The following is a 17,868-nucleotide window of genomic DNA, read 5'->3' as shown; positions in this document are numbered from 1 at the left end:
CAAGATTTTAGTGACTTAGCAATTTGAGGACGTCCAAGGGAAGATGCTTTGCCAAATGAATATAATTTGAGATGCAAAAACGAAGGAAAATGACCTATATTGACTAAATCGCTCCTGTCCCTCTCCAAGGGACCAGGGCGAGGTACCTTGTAGCTCTCGTCCCTCTCCCAGGGACCAGAGCGATTTCCTCCATTTTCCAAAATCCAGACAAGGGTCAAGGCAAGTTTACGTTCAAAAACAAGGGAAAACATGAGATGAACGCATTGAATATAAATTGAAGATTTTCGGGACGTCCATAACAGTGCTAAATGCCTAGTTCGCTCCTGTCCCTCAGGAAGGGACCAGAGCGATTTTTGATATAATTGCTTTTCTTGCAAAGTTACAAATGATGTCAAGGCATGAACGAATGGAGGGAAGAAGGACGAGTCCGTTGAATATAAACTTGGAACCAGGCAAAGTGAGATAGTGGCCACAAGGGAAGGATCGCTCCTGTCCCTCTCCAAGGGACCAGGGCGATGATGATGATAATACTCTCTACGCAAGTTCAAGGCCGTTCCTCCAAAGTTCAAGGCCGATCCAAGTCAAGACGAGGGGTGGCGAAGACATTTTAGAGCATTTCCATCAAGCGCAAGGTTGTAAAGGTCATCACAATGAAGAGATTTACACTCTAAGACCCAGATCGCTCCTGTCCCTTGGGAAAGGACCAGAGCGATATCTACATAATGGCGTAGATTTCAAAAGGCAAACAAGTTTCGAGCAACCAAGAAGGTCGAAAGGACGTCATTCCACGCAATGAAGTTGATTACAAGTGGGTACAAACAAGAACAAGCACAAAATGATGAACTTCGCTCCTGTCCCTCAGGAAGGGACCAGAGCGATATTAGATGTATTGATCATTTCATACAAAATTCACGTAAGGACAATATATTGCAATGTTCTGGAGGGTCCATGGTATGACAACAAGGTGATAAACAAGAGTTTTGAACGTCCAAACATCGCCAAATGGTGTAAAGGCCCCACATCGCTCCTGTCCTTTGGACAAGGACCAAGGCGATACTATTAAAACACTCACGTTCCTTCAAAGATCAAGGAGAAATCATGGATCGCTCCTGTCCCTCTCCAAGGGACAAGGGCGATGGTCCTTTTAATGCATCCAAACACATAATAAAAGCAAATGGGAATAAGCGCAAAAGAACATAAGCATTGATATTTCGAAGGTCAAAGATACAAGATGAACATGAAGACATGGAGATCGCTCCTGTCCCTCTCCAAGGGACAAGGGCGATGTTAGACGAAACACATGACATTCTTTGAAAGTCACGTTAAGACAAGGACGCACAAGGTTCTAAATGACGTTTGGAAGATGATACAAGGAAAGGATCGTACCAAAATGGAAAATTTCAAGCAAAAAACTTAGGATCGCTCCTGTCCCTCTCCAAGGGACCAGGGCGATAATGATCATGAGATGCATTTGCTCGCACAAGAGAGGCATTCAAATTCGAAGGACCACCAGATGATCGATTTGGGACGTGAAAATGAAGGAGTTGAACGTTAAAAACGCAAGAATCTAGACCAAAATCATGGATCGCTCCTGTCCCTCTCCAAGGGACCAGAGCGATGAGGTACGTCCTTTTATTTTCATATTTTGGCGCCAAATTAAACAATTTGAATTTCTTTAAATGCTAAATCAATTTAAAAAAATCGAAAATCCATTTTTTATTGGCATTTAATATGGCGTTAACATTTATTAATTATTTTTGCCTTATTTAAAAATCGAAATTTGCAATTAAAAAACGCAAGGCATTAAATAATTATTTAATTAATAAAAAAAAATTCGATTTGAGCGCTCATTTAAGGGGGTCGGCCTTGTTATGTCATTGCAAATCATTTAAAAATCGTTTGAAATGGTTTTATTTTTATTAAGTCGGCCTTAGTAAATGAAGGATGAATGCGCTATATAAGGGGGGTAGAATTATCATTTTCTACATCATTATTTTACCTTCCTTCATGCGAATTGAGAAGAGGCGAATGTAGTGCGAGTTTCATTCATCCAAAGGTGGTGCGATTTCAAACCAAAGTGGCGCTAGTATCATCTTGCGTGGAGTGCGAAGTGTGTTTGGAGAAGTGCGAATTCCATCCAAGGTGGCGTAAACAATCAAAAGGTGATGCGAATTTGAAGATCCATCTAAGACCACGCCAAAGGGAAATTTGCTAAGGACTTGGAGATTTGTTAGTGCGAATTTGAAGATCCATTTGAGACCACGTCCGAGGCGATAAGTGAAGATCACATTCTATCCAGAGGTGGCGAAGTCAATTTTGAGGGGATCATATTGAAGATTATCTTTATACCTCAATTTTGCCTAGGCAAATTTTGTTTTTGCATTCTAGAGTTAGCTCTCTATCGAGGTATGGCGATTTAATTGTTATTGCTTTATTCATTTATCGTCATATTTCAAATTTTGAAATTTTGAATCTTGAATTTCTCTTGGCTCAATCGTTGTATTTTAGGAAATGATAACTCTAGAGACTTATCATGAGGTTTCCTAAAACTTATCTCTCTTAGTTACGTTATTTATTGCAAAATCTATTTCTTATAATGAAATGTTGTGTAGGTATGGCGACTCCAAAGGCGGGAGCATCCACCAGTCGCTCGGCTCTCATGAAAGAAGATCAGAAGACTGAAGAAGTGGAGACCAAGATCGTGTCCAAGTGGAGCAACATTGGAGATACCAACTTGGGGAACTTTAGCACGAAGAAGTTCCGAGAGGTCCCTTACATCGGCAAGCCATCACCTGTCGCCCGGAGAATAATAGAGAGTGGTATCATCAAGGCGGCCGGTTTTCCTCCAGCCATTCAGTGCCACGAGTTGATGATCGAGTGTGCCCGTCATTACAATCCACAGTCCAGGACAATTGTGTCCAACGAAGGAAACACTTTGGCGTACCTTTCAGAGGAAGCCATAAGTGAAGCCTTCCATCTTCCAGAGCACAGGGACATGATATACAAGAGCGTTGAAGGAGCCAGATCAGTGTACGATGATGATCCAGATGCTTGCCTAAGCATAATCAACAAGAACTGGCTACTCAAGAGTCGTCCCCGTTTGAGCAAAGTACCGAACACACCACACAGGATTGATTTCCAAGAGGAGTACAGAGATTTGATCACCATGCTCAACAGAGTTACAGGAGCACCTCATGCCTTCTATTTTGAGAAATGGATGTTTTACTTCATCCAGATGATTGTTCAAGGAAAGGGTACAATACATTGGGCTAGGATAATTAGCCATTGCTTAGACGTACAGTTGAGAAGACTCAGGGCTACTAAGTCCTTCCACATGAGTTCATACGTCATCTATGCCTTAATCAGGAGCGTTGAGTACGCAGGACTACCTCACAGAGGAGTGATTGGAAGAGGACCCGGCGAGGTCAGAGTTTGTGAATCCTATACCTACTTGCATCATCCACCAGGGAAGAACTACAAGTTAATCAATGATACTTTCACGATGAACATCACAAGGACGTTGCAAGGAGGGATCCACAACAGATTATCTCAGGATGCCCAGGAATTCATCAAGAGGTACGGTGCTTGGTTCATTCAGTTTCCCAAGTTCACTTACATTAGAGTGTATGGATGTCCTTTACCTCCATACATGTTGCCGAGGTACCCGACAGACAGAATTGTGTTACTTGAAGTAACAAGGCAGTTGGCAGCATATGTGAAGGCATTCAGACACAGACATCAGAATGGAGTTCAGGTACCTATTATTTTGGGTAATTCAGTTGAGGTATGTCCTAATGTCTTAGCCATGGATGACGCAGAGAAGGAGTTAGCCTTGTATCCTTTTTCATCTTTTGCTTGGAGGAATAGTTTTGATCCACATGGACATTTAGAGGAGACGGTCGGTAGAAGATTTAGACATGAGTACCAGATTGAAGATTTTATGATGAATCTCCTAGATGATCTCGAAGTGAAACGAAAGATACATTCTAGATTGCCTTTGGATTTCATCAGGAAATGTAAGATTTACAGAGTAGCCGACCAAGCTCAGGACAACGGCAGGCACATCCAATCTTCATATGATAGAGAAAGCAAGACAATAAGTTTGAATTGGAATGAGCCCGAGGTCGTGGATTTAGATGAATTGATGGCACCAGTCTTGTCTTGTACTCGCAGATGGGTAGACGTTCAGCATCAGAAGTTGAGAGAACAAGGCATAGCCATGTCTTTTACTTTGGAAGAGAAACCAGCCGAAGGTGGAGCCAGTGTTAGTGAAGGCAATCCTAATCCTAGGAATTCAGGTGAAGGTAACCTTCGATGTGCCAGTGAGGGCAATCTCCATTCGAGAGGTTCAAAGAGAAAGGAAAGATCAGAAAAGAAAGAGCCTTCCAAGAAAAAGCAAGGTGCCAACAAAGATCAAACACCAGGTATTTCTTCCAGGCCAGAGGATAGAACAGTTCGAGTGGAAGAATCCATGGAATCGATGGTACAAAATGACAGACAGGAAGAAGAACAGGCACAGCATGTTTCATCCGATGGATCTCTCCAAGACTATGATTTAGATAACGATAATGAAGTAACGTCTCCTCCCAGACAAGAAGAAATGGTACATAAAGAGATCCAAGTTCAAGAGACAAGATCAAATATCCCAGATTGGTTGAAGGAAAGATTGACTAAGGTGATCGTAATTGAGAACGAGGACAGTGCAATTGATTTAGAGAGCCTTGTTGGACGCTCACATATGACAACAGAGAAAAAGAAGGCTACAAAGATGTCCAAGATGATTCGAGATGAGACTGGATCAAGAAAACTGCAGATAGCTACACCGGCAGCAGACAAATATGAGGGTGAGATCCTAGCAGAGGACTATCATATACAGACTATTGAGTTAGGACCATCCACAACAGAGCAGACTTTAGATGATGCCACCGACACATTTGAGGCATTGAAGGATAAGTTTAGAGAAGAAGTAGAAAAGAATAGAAAGCTTGAGAAAGAGGTCGGTGCATGGAGGACATATTTCAGTCACATCAATGAACCTTTGGGACGTCAGGATCCAGTTAGATCACCATTGCAGGCATTGCCCCTTCAATCAATCAATGAAGCAGAAAGATTCAGGAATATGGTCCAGCGTACATGTAGTTGGATGGATAGATCTCACACGGTGGCCATAGAGTTTGTTACAAGGATGTCGAAGATCACCCATCAGGCTATCCAAGTTCTTGAGATTATTCACAAATTGATGGCAACAGTAGCTGCATTTGCCCATACCAAGGACGTTGTCATCCCTGTCTTGAAAGTTATAAGACATACATCCAGAAGAATTTTAGCACAAGAGAAGATCTTAGAAGGTGATTCTCACAGTTTGTTTCAGTGGTCAACCTTACTCCATATAAAGAGTGTTCTCTTTGAGGACATCAGTGTTAGATGTAGCCAAGTTGAGGAGGTGATCAATCCGATCCAGGACAGAGTATTTGAGGTACTTCGTACCATTCTTGGCAGAAGGATCGAGGTCGAGACAGATGTGGATTTACAAGAATTTGAAGATAGAATCAAGATCATCTTTCGCAAGGACGCAGATGTTACAGATGAGCAGTATGATCAGATGTATACTACCATGCTCCTGATTGATAGAACAAAGGAACTTGAACCTACTTGGGACACAGCTCTTCTAGATGCATTTGATCAGGTTATCCACTTAGAAGAGAGTATCAAGAATCTTCCCGAGATTCCAAGCACAGAAATCGAAGGAATCGTGACAAAATTCATTGCATATGCTAAGAAAGAGAATTGGAAAGGGAATAAGATTCTAGATGAAAGGTTGTTACAGATGACATGACATCTTATTTCTCATTGGTTGATACCTCCTAGATTTTTGTGCCAAATTTAATATTTGGCTATGTATTTAATATTGTTCAGTAAAAAGGAGGTCATTTGTAACAAACCCTAATTAGGGTTTAGGTGTCATGATCTTGTCCATTGATTTACTTTCAATCTGGACCTTTCATTGTAACTGGGGATGCTATTTATACCCCCATTTTTCATTTCATTTGGTAATAGAGTTAAGAGTGAAATAGAGAGATTAGAGTTGTAAGCAATTTTTATTTTGTAGCAAGATTGAGTCTTGAAGAGAGAAATTCAAGCAATTGTTGTATATGATGACTTGGAAATCAATAAAATATTGAAGTTATGGTGTTTTGTTGCAAATTTCTTAAGTTATCTTCATGGTTGTTGGATGTACTTGAATCACGCTCAATCGAAGTAGTTTGTTAATTTGAAAGGCTAAGTGTGAGATTTGATATTTGGTAGGATTCGCAATCCAAACCACTAGCTTCTTGCTGATTGTAGGAACGCCTTGCGTGGTCGACTGGAAAACATTTTGAGTCCTTAACCTTCAAGCATTTTCGCATCTAGGATATGTACTTTCGTAGTAGTGTCCTTGGTCTTTGATGCATTGAATACCATTATTACCTTAGAAGATCGCACTAATTTCAATTGAGTTGTTACCTTATGGCAAAATTGAAGTTAGTTGAGTCTTGCCAAATCTCATTCATGCTAAGTCGTTCATAGGGTTAGGCTAGATTAGACTTCCTTAAACCCTGTCCTTTTTCCATTTTTTTTTTGAAAGTTCCTTTTAGATTAGTAAAATCTTCGAGCTTTGAATACGTAAGACGCCTTGGAGGAAACAGAAAATCACATCATACCACTAAAAAGCTTGTCCACACGTGGAGACCCCACTAAAAGAACCTTGGAGTCCATCTAACTGATCCTTTTTGCAGATCTTCAGCAGTTAGAGACTATTTTCTCAAGAGAGGATAAGATGCCTGTTGGTATTTTATTCTGTGTATGATTGTGTACAAAATACACGTCAACAAGACCCCAAAGATAATCAACCTTCTTTTGCATAAAAGTTTTTGATTTTTCTGTTAGATCAATAAAGATTCATGCGTATATTCTTGAACTGTGATAATCCATACAATGAACTGATTCAGAAATTAAGCTCACACCTGTTCCTGGCCTATCACATATTCACTTGCAGGTGTCGTAGACACTGCTAATTAAGGACACGTACACCTGGGTCTGCCGCAGCTTCCAGAACTCTCTGCAATTATCAAGTTGAATATATATATTACCTCATATTCCAGAAGTGATGGATCTGATATTTCTGCCCTTCCTCTTTATCAATTGGCTAAGGGCACCTGGGTGTTATATTGAATCTCCTCCTCAAGGTCTGACCTAAATTATTTTCCAAATCCCTTAGCTGGCTTGATTACTTCTTTCTTCAATCTTCTGTGAGCTCTGCAATCTCCTTAGGCTCCTTCTTGAGTTAGGAGACTGGTGATTGTTGTCTCAAATTCTCCTATCATGCGCAAGGTAGATTTCACACAAATCACATAGCAGAGGAGATGTTCTCAGGTGGATGTGTCAGAAGAATTGTCACGCTTGCCTGGACAAGTATCAGCTTCCCAAAAATATTATCTGCAGCAAGCATTAATATTTCAAATATCTTATGCACAGCAAAGGTCGATACAAGTCAAAATTATAATGGAAGATAGCCCAATGAGGAAATAATAAAAACCGCCAAACTTTAATAATATCAGATCTTAATACGAAATAATAACAATATCGAACTCCCTTAATATAGCTGTCACATAAAGAGTTTCGATAATTAAAACATTGGCTCATATTTCACATACTCCACACATCCCGTGGACAATATAAGATTCAGAGAGCAATAGTCTTTTTCCAAATAGATATAAGCACAAAATATCTCAACTCAGAAGATATCTTTATTCTTCTGCGAAGACTTTACAAATTTGGCACAGATGTAGACTCCGTCACAAGTCCACCCCTTCAGAAGAACTAGGTTTTTATAGAGCCCATCTATCAAACTCTTGAAGGTTTTTGTCTTCAAAAATCATAAAATCTCAAATGCAAAAGCATGCTAATTTACTTCCTCCATCCAACCTCCTTATAAAGAACTCCAGGAATCATCTAGAATATTAGGCCAACTTGGTCAATTTTAATTTTAATCATATTTGGAGAACTTTATTTAATAAAGTGACATTTAATATATATATTTTTAATTTATTAAAATTAATTAATATTAAGTCATCATTTGAATATTTCATTTATTTTTTTGACAACTTAATAAAAATCAATTTAATTAATTGTCACTTCAAAAATTTGGGACATTAAAAAATCTGCATGTACCCCCTTCACAAAATCTGCTTATCATCAATATGCTATTATACTCTTTCTCAACTTTACTTGTTCATATCTTCTTCATTATTCCATGCGTCTATCCCCTCCGTAGAATTCGCTTTACATCTGCTTAAATCTGAATGATCTACATTTGTATGCCTTCTAGAATCTTGCACTTTTATGAGTGTTACTCATATAAACTTCTTCTATGGATGTTGAACAAATTTGCAACTTTCCTTCGCATATATGATGTAATCTCTTCCATATACTTTTCTTCTCTTTTAACGTTCTCTATAAATGTTCTATTCACTCCATTGCTCTACACACTTTATCGCATGGATGATTTCTGTTATGCATCTTCATATCTAATTAAGGAGACACATCTCTTTGAAAATAGATATCCATTTAAATGATCATGTCTCTTGATCACTGCTTTTTGAGAGTAAATAATTACTGCCTTTTTAGACTAATTACTGCACTTTTAACACTTTAATTGCTGCCTTATGAATTGGTAATTGCTGGCTGCCTCATTCCTTAGACTTAGATTGTTCTCTTTTATGAACTCTGTCGCTGCATTATTCATATTAGACATTGAACGTTTATAACATGTGAATCTCTACCCTGTAAATGAATGATAATTGCTGCTCTCCTTTCAAATAACATCACTGTTTTTAATGATATACTTCTTCATCACTGCCATATGCTTCTTAACATGGGCGATTAATAAATGTTTATATTTACCTTTATCTTAGGTCAGTTAGTAGCATGAAGATATGGGTCGGCCAGCATAACAAACATAATGAATTCGGCCAGCATACTTTAAGAAATTCACTTCATAAACTTAAACTTGTCTTATATATGCCAAAACAAAAAGGTGGTCAGCTAACATCCATAAACTTGTCTTCTTGGTCTCATGATTTTACTTTGTATGGCGATTAGTGTTGTTTGGCCTTCATTAAATTTCATCCGTAACAATCACATGCCTTTTACATCAATGACAATATTGGACTACGAATTCAGTCTTGACATCAATGGCAACATTTGCAACAGCAAGTACATGAGTACTCATACTATGTCTTCATTGTAGCATAAAAAGTACAAGAGATTCATTCATATTTTGAAAACTGTAGCCACAAGGTTAAGACAAGTCCATACAAGATTAGTTTACTATTTTAGTAGTTTACTTCATTTCATGTGCATGCTACTTGCATTTCCAAAGCTAGATGTCATAGTTCTGATAATGGACTAAATTCAATTCTGTAGGCACACAACACTTCTGATTGTTCACGGTGTAAGACCAATTTAAAACATGGTATTTAATGACTCTCTAACATAATTATGTGTTTCATTAAGTTAATCATGATCTTCCATATTATACCTCGTAAGGTAACAAATTACCTACCATTCCAGGTTTAGATTGTGCTGATGATCTAACATGTTTTTTTACTAAAACTCATAGAAATCAGCAAATGTTGTTATCATTGACCTAGAACAATCATCAACCATAACCACGATTGTTATACAAATTAGAATTCCCATAACTAAGTATTAATAGTATTAGATATACATTTTATATCATGTTATACCAGATTTCTTTCACAAAGCTAATCTATTTCCCTTAAGGGTTAGGAATTATGTATATTATACATTGTCTCAGGGTGTGTCTCTTGGGGTTTGAAGTATGACTAGGTATTTTCCATTGCAGGAATTTATTTCAAAGTAGTTCAACTATGTGTTATAAAGGATAGTTTAGCATCATATGAGATTGCACCTTTGACTTAACATTCCATTACACTATCCTAACATCTAGGCCAACTGAATGCCTTGAGCTCTTCTTGTCATAAACCACTTACATAAACATTCCTTAGGGAACCAAAGGAGATGCAATTCTATCTAAGGAGATTATAATCAACTCATCTTTATCATCAATGAGTTTTCTCTATTTCCCTGTTGGGTTTCCAAGTCTATTCTTCCAACCCTAATTGCACATAAAGTCTAGACATCTCAATTAATATTTTAACTAGTTAGGCTAAATATTTTCAATTTTTAAAACTCTCAAGGCCTTCAAATTAAAATTGTGATCTAGATATCACTAAGTTCTTCAACTAAGAGTAACTTTTGACCCTACGTATAAATATACAATTTACAACTTTTGTTCCTTCTTTTCATAATTTCATATTATTAATTTATATAAAAAATGAGCCAATAATGTATATTATCTCAATACCATACCCCGATACGTCTAAAACCCATTGCTCAAGCAATAAATAATTTTTTAACAACTATTAGTGTGCCTCAGATAGTTGCACACAGATAATTTATAGGCTAAAAGCCACAGCAGCCCACTTTCAGTTCTTAGCTGCCAAGGTATCCAACCAACATTTGCCATAGAGTTCTTCATTTTAACTTACTGATCTTTAATAAAATAATCCTTTTTGTTTTAAATCATATATGTGAAACTTAAAAGCAACTTTTTATTTTTAAAACAATTCAAGTCTTGTTCCTTGCTTTAGGATGAAATAAGATTAGAATAATAGATTGGTTGTGCACAATGACTATTTTTAAATGTCAAACAATTTAAGAGATAAAGATAAGTTTTTGCCAAATATTACAACTATTTATCCCTTCTGTCCATAGATGAGGTGTAAAATTGCTATTGACAGTTTGACCATTGAATCCTTTGATTTTAAGTAGAGTGATGTTCAAAGATTCTCACAACCATTGACACTCTTATTGTCTTTTGCTCTTAACTTCCACAGACATGGACACTTGATGTTGATTAATCCTAGAATGTTCTTGGCCCTATAAACATGCTGTTGTCCATTTTATTTGCTGGCTGACCTTAAATATAACCCTAGGCGACATAATCAATGGGAGATTCAAAAGACCGAGCAAGAGATTAAATAATAAATATTAGCAATCATTTAATAGGGCCGACCTGATTGAGAAGAGGTCAACGGCTACTTAGTTGCATTATTTGTCAAGGCCGACTAGTGTCAAGAATTCAATTATTAACCATCATTTAAGACTTTCAAAAGTGGTGATCAACAAGGAAGAGACGTACAGGAAAATTAAAAAAAGTATAGGAACTTCAAATTATTTATATCATAAGGCATTCACCATATGCATTATGTAACCATATCACATAACATTAGAGTTAAATTGAGAATAGTCTATTGAAATGGATTTCATGGGAAACAAAACTGTATCTGATACTGGTTTGTCTCACTCCCAGCTACAAGTCATCCGTATATCTTGTTACATATATGGGTTTGGACCTCCAAGGCCTATTAGAGTTCACGAGAGTTGACACACAAATTAATGACAGGGCATACTCAATTGTCCACATAATAGGTGAGATGAAAGAGTAAATGTAGAGGCTTAAATGATAAAAAGTGAATGCACCTCAAGCATTAATTATCATTAATTGCTGAGGCTCTTGCAGCTTAAGTACCCTCTATAGTGTGATCTCTATAGTGTGATGAAGTAGCTAGCACATCTAGTCTCCACATATTTGAGAAATTCCTTACTTGAAAAAGTCATGACATTTTCCAAGTGATGTGTGGTAGTTGGAAATCAACACTTGTAATCTCTATAGCTCATTCCATCATTAAGTTCACCCAAATCTATTTTCCAAAATGTCTTAATCCACAAAAAATGTTTTTGATGTATGAACATAACATGGTGTCCAATAAATGTGCTTGTAAGCAACCTCCACCATCATACCACTTAATCCGCAAAAAGATGTTGAGTTGATCATAACCTATACATTATTGAAGGTGTTGACCTCCTTTGTGGCCTTCCTCAAATTCTGAAATTGAAAGTCTGCATTCTTGCACTGGCTTGGGCAATCAATATCTCTGCAAACATGAGATCTAGTAACTATGATATTGATGAGTGGCCGATATCTAATATTGAGCCACCTTTAGGTAGTTTGGCTTATGTCCATCATCAAACTCACCTTTAAATATTTTCTATCAAGGATGAGTGCTATGTAGTCTATGTTCTCTAGGGAGCATATGAGGAACCATTGTGTCTTTTTTAACGTATTTTTGAAATAGGAAAATGTGCCATGCCTAGCATGGGTGTAAAAAAAATTGGCAACTGTATCATTTGATTCTTCCCTACAACTATGCCTGCCCTATTCCTAGCAGCGTTTCTCTTACCTCTGCGAGAACCCATTCCTCTCTAGCTCTCAACATCAATGGCAGGCTTAAGAAGTTGCATAGATTCTAGGAAAACCCTTAACTACAGCCTCACCCTCCATATGTAACCTAGAAATTTTGATCTTTCCAACTATGCAGCTCCATTTGAAATCCCTCCTGCACTCATTGCACAACCAATTTCTACTCTCCATTGATGTTTTATTTTATTTTATTTTGTTTGAATATGTCACAAATTGAAAAGGGAATTTGGTGCCATTGAATGCGCCCTTTGTATAACCTTTTAGGAGAGTAAGAACATTCGAAAGAGTTATTTCCCACTGTACCAACAGCAGTCCCAAACCAAGAAGAACCTCCAACACCTCTTTGGTTTATTTATTTGATTTGAACAGCTTCACTTAAGTAAACCCTAATTGTTGCTTATCTTGTTTTTGTGAAAAAAACTATTGCTGCAAACTGGGGAAAAAGTTTTAAAGAGTTTGAAACATTGAAGGAAAAAGAAAAAATTCAAAAAGGATTTAAAAAATAACATTCGATGCTGAACTTACCTCAAATGACAAATCGTTGATACTTTCCTCTCTTCTTTTCAATGTTTAGCCCCTCTTTTCTTTCTCTTCTCACAAAATGGAAAAATGAATCTGTTTCATGTTTTTAAGTTTTAACTTGTGAGTTAGTTTTGTATTTAGGGCTGAAAAGGGATGTGGGGGACCTTGTGGGCCCTGTCACCTATTTTTCCTATCGTTCTGTTTCATAACCTACCTGGCCATCTAGGGATTGATTTTCCAGTTTGGCCGGGGGCCCAAAGATATCGCCAAGGTGTCCCTGCATCCTAAAACATGATGAGGACGAGGATGCTTAGAAAAGATCCAAGAATTGTGTTCTCATGTAATATAGATGTAAGGTTAATTAAAAATTAAAAATTATGATCCTAGATTTGTAAATTCTGCTGCAAACTAGGAAAAATATGGTTAAGAATTTAAAACTTTAAAGTAATATAGGATTTGAACAAATGAACATTGGATGCCGAACTTCTCTCTTCTTTTTTACCTCTCTTTTCTTTCTTTTCTCACCAAATGGCACTATGAATGTGTTTTCTGTTTTTACATTTGAATTTGTGTGTTTGTTTTAGATTTAGGGTTTTGGAAAAGGATGTGGGGGAGATTGCAGGCCCCACTACCTTTTTTCCCCCATTCTTTTGGTTCAAAACCTGCTTGGTCATCCAAGGATTACTGTTTCCAGTTTGGCCAGCGGCCCAAGGATTTCTCCAAGGCGACCTTGTATCCCTAAAAGGTGACAGGGATGGGGATGCTTAGAAAAGACCCAAGAATGTGTTCTCATGTAACATAGATGTAATGTTAATTAAAAATTCAAAATAATGATCCCAGATTTGTAAAATACTCCTGCAATTTGGGAAAAAATGCTTAAGGGTTTGAAATTTTGAAGGAAAATGAAAAAGTACAAAAAGAATCTAAAAAATGAACATTCAATCCCAAACTTACCTCAAATGACAAAGTGATGATACTCTCCTTGCTTCTTTTCACTTATGCCCCTCTTTTTTTTTCTCTTCTTTTCACTGTTCTGCCCCTCTTTTTTTTTCCTCATCTTTTCACTGTTCTGCCCCTCTTTTTTTTCTCATCTCACAAAATGGCAAAATGAATGCGTTTTATGTTATTAAGCATTTAAATTGTGAGTTGTTATAGATGTAGAGTTTTGAAAAGTGATGTGGGGGGGCCTTTTGGGCCTCGCCACCTTTACTTTTTCTCCATTGTTTTGGTTCATAACCTGCATGGCCATCAAAGGATTAATGTTTCTGGTTTGGCAAGGGTCACAGGGACCCAAGAATTTGTTGATCCTTACTCTAGATATTTTTGTCCTGAGATATTTTTTATGTGTTCCCTTTTTTCTAAAGGCCAATCTTGATTTTACACTTTGTCCTTACTGTAGTTCCAATCCAATTTTTGAAAGCTGAGTTTTAAACATGTTAATTTCTGCTTTTGATCACGACTACTTGTAGATTAGAAGCCAATTTGATTCATATAAAATATGCAGTTCTAATTATTTGTAGTGAATGATGTGCAGTTTACAGCCCGTGAAGGATACTCAGGAAAAACAAGTGCAGTTGTGGAAAGAATTGATACTCAACTATTGCAAGCATCACAAAATCTTTATTATTAATTTAGAAGAGGAATTTTCTTTGTTTTCCAATACAGCAATTGATAGTAAGTATCTCAAAGCTGAAGGAATATTACAAAATTATAGTGTTGATATCCATTGTCTTGTGATTAGCAAGTACATAAGAAATATAATTATATGATGTACTAAATACCTACACTGTTAAAGTTGTATTCATGATGTACATTCATCCCATATACGTCTTTAGCCAGGAATCACATGCCTTTGCCACAAGTTTTGTCATTTCCACTGCACATCAATGCTTCATTTTCTGACTTCCAAAGTTCGACATGGTGTTTTCTTATATTAAATTGATGGTAGTCCAATTAAGCATTTTTGGTCATTGAAAGCATCAATATAGTTTTCATTTTGTTTCACATCAATTCTAAAATCATAATTTTTTGCTCTTTTGATTATATCTAGGAAAATTAAGCCACGAAGCTAAGGCGGTCTTTCTTCAAGCATTAGTTTCCGAAGGTTAATCTTCTGAGGCCTCTTGAATTTGCATTGTACCTTTTGAATATCTTCCATTAGGTATTTGATATAGCTGAATCTTAAATATATTGTGAACAGGTCGAGCTGAATGGCTAGATAAAGGACGAAAAAAATGTTTGATTCTTTGGCGTCGAATACAGGATTGGGCCGAGTATATATTACAGTTTGTAAGTTTAGGCCTGTCCCTCAATGAGGAAAGCAAGTGCATTTTTCATAGCAAAGAGAAAATATAACCGTTAATTACAAGTCTGAGTTCCAAGTCTGCTTAAAACTGGTACTTTCTTTCCATGTAAACTCATATTTGCATTATATCTGAAAGCCATTACTTGCATTCTCCTTTTTTTCTTTACTGATAATATTCCATTATGTTATCTCAACCACTCTCTTTTCAGCTAATGATTCTGCTTGTATGTAGTGAATAGAGATTTTGACGGGTCGCAATGATCTTTAATATAATTCTGTTTAACTGTAGTTGCAGAAATTTGTAAATGGTAAAAGTTTCATAAATGTGACTTGAATATAACTATTTCATTGAATCAAACCTGAAACTAAAATTTGGCATAAAATGTAATTAAAAAAAATTATACCATAGAGTTGATATTGATGAAAGGCTTTTTATGAGACCGGAATCTTGTTCTTTTTATGAAAGGAAACTTTTAGAGTTTAATTTCTATGAATTTTCTCACAATTTTGGGAAAATATACTCTTTTTAAATTGTTAGAAAATGGCAGGTCCGAGAAAATGGTCTGGAAGATAATGTTATGACACTTGAAGAAATCCGATCAGGTGTTGAATCAAGAGGAACAGGTTTGTAAGCCACAATGTTATTTCATGTTACCATATTGTTATTTTACAGTTTTTGTTATGCTGCTTGACAAATCACATATGCTTACTATTTGGTTAAATGGTTTCAGACCTTGCTGATATTGATCACATTGTTTTACATCGTGCACTGAAGTTGTTAGAACAACGTGGCAAAGCTGTAATGTTCAAAGGAACATCAACAGATGATGAAGGTGTAAAATTTTCTATTTAGGGATCAATTTGAAGTTAGTATGCAGTTTCTCATTCTTCAATCACTGTAAATAATTTAGAGGCATGCTTGAGTTGCGTTGGTTTCAATTGGAGCGTAGAACTTACATTGAGTTGTGTTGGCTTCATTGAATCATAGAACTTTCACATACCCACTAGTACAACAATCACATTATGTCGCTTGTATACATGATTCATAAATATTATTGAAGATTCTCTTGTTGCTGGGTTGAGTTATATGCTTGACTTTATTTGGGGTGCTTAGATGAAACGACCCAACTTTTATAGATAAGCTTGAGTTAGTATATCTTTATGGATATTGGCCTTGGGAGCAAATTGTGGCACTCTGATGTTCTTCTAGATTTGGCTACATGTCTATATAATATTTCAAAGTAACTTGAGGCCAGCATAACTTGAATTTTCTTTTATGATTACCATTTAAATCAAACCTGAATTCTACACACTATGCCAAACAAAGTTAATCTTTAAAGATAAATTTTAGCCCTAGTAAACTGAAAAGCTTATTTTATATTTCCTTAAAATCAAATCCAAATTCTATACGTAATTGATTATTGTAAAAATGCAATTCATATGATATTTGTAAATATTAATTGTCATAATTAAGTTTTCTAGTTCCAGAGTAAGTATTATCCTTTATTTTGAATGAAAACATGATAATAATGAAATGAAAAAAGCTGCAGATCTTGCAACCAATATCATTACAAGCTGGAAGTGTTGCAACCATTATATGACATATATTTTTACCCTTAAAATATTACAGCATAGTAAGAAACTCCTAAGTAGACCAGTGTTTCTTTTAAGGTACAGCTCAGTGTTAACCACACTTTCTGCATACCCTACTTATTTATAGACATTTTAATGTTATTTTTTTAATGCTAAATAATATTGGATATTTGCAAGATTACAAAGGTATCATTTAACATTGGCCTGTGAAAAAAATGCAAATTTGAAGAATTAAACACCATATATAATGCATCAATAAACACTATAATATTGTTTTTGGTTAAATTGTTTTCCAAAGAAAATTTATGTTAAATGACTGATTTTAATCAATTCTAATATGTATAAAAATAATAATCTTAGCAGTACCAAATATGATTCTTCCAAATAAAAAATAAGCCATTAGTTAAAATTGAATGAAAGTGTAAAGCCTATGGGCCGAAGTCCAGAGTAATGATTGATTTTACATGAAAAGCAAGAAATCATAAGAAAGCCATTGACGTGAATAGGATTTTTGCTGACATGAATAGGATTTTTGCCCTCATAGGTACAAAGCAAAAACCCATTTAAGTTCATTTAACCATTTGGAATGTGATTTATTGATATGTTTTTTGTGCATGTTAAATTAAACATTTGACGTGATCTTGTATTGATGTTTTAATTCTTGACCCGGGAATAAAATGTTGTTGATTGTTGTATAACTGAAAAAATAAATATTTCTTATTTTGTGTAATGAATGTAAAAGACTATATTTCTTGTAGAATTACAAAAAAATGATCACTGTCCATGAGTCTACAAATTGTTCTATTAATGAACATCACAAACTTAATTTTGCAGAGTGGATAAACTGATCCCAGTTAAGATATATAATCCATCATGTCGGAATTCACATTTGTTTTTATCTAAATTGTGTGTGTGCACGCGTGAGAGAGAGAGAGAGTGGGGGGAGGGGGGGGGGGTGTGTGTGTTAATGCATTATGTACCATCACCAACTTTCTAAATTGTGCGTGTGTGTGTGTGTGTGTGTGAGAGAGAGAGAGAGAGAGAGAGAGAGAGAGAGAGA

At 36.2% G+C, this 17,868-nt stretch overlaps 1 protein-coding gene across 1 annotated transcript in view; it reads left to right on the top strand.

The window, feature by feature from the left end:
- Positions 1–16,301, top strand: part of LOC131074381 (vacuolar protein sorting-associated protein 25) — a 33,041-nt gene extending 16,740 nt beyond the window's left edge. The window contains exons 3-7 of the mRNA XM_058010996.2: positions 14,445–14,584; positions 14,961–15,014; positions 15,111–15,199; positions 15,764–15,839; positions 15,947–16,301. Coding sequence (XP_057866979.1) covers positions 14,445–14,584; positions 14,961–15,014; positions 15,111–15,199; positions 15,764–15,839; positions 15,947–16,068 — 481 coding nt within the window. The 3' untranslated portion in view covers positions 16,069–16,301. The remainder of the gene's footprint in view (positions 1–14,444; positions 14,585–14,960; positions 15,015–15,110; positions 15,200–15,763; positions 15,840–15,946) is intronic.
- The last annotated feature ends 1,567 nt before the right edge of the window (positions 16,302–17,868 follow it).

This window comes from Cryptomeria japonica, chromosome 3, assembly GCF_030272615.1.
Source record: "Cryptomeria japonica chromosome 3, Sugi_1.0, whole genome shotgun sequence".
NCBI lineage: Eukaryota > Viridiplantae > Streptophyta > Pinopsida > Cupressales > Cupressaceae > Cryptomeria > Cryptomeria japonica.
This window is presented reverse-complemented; position numbering and strand designations above follow the sequence as displayed.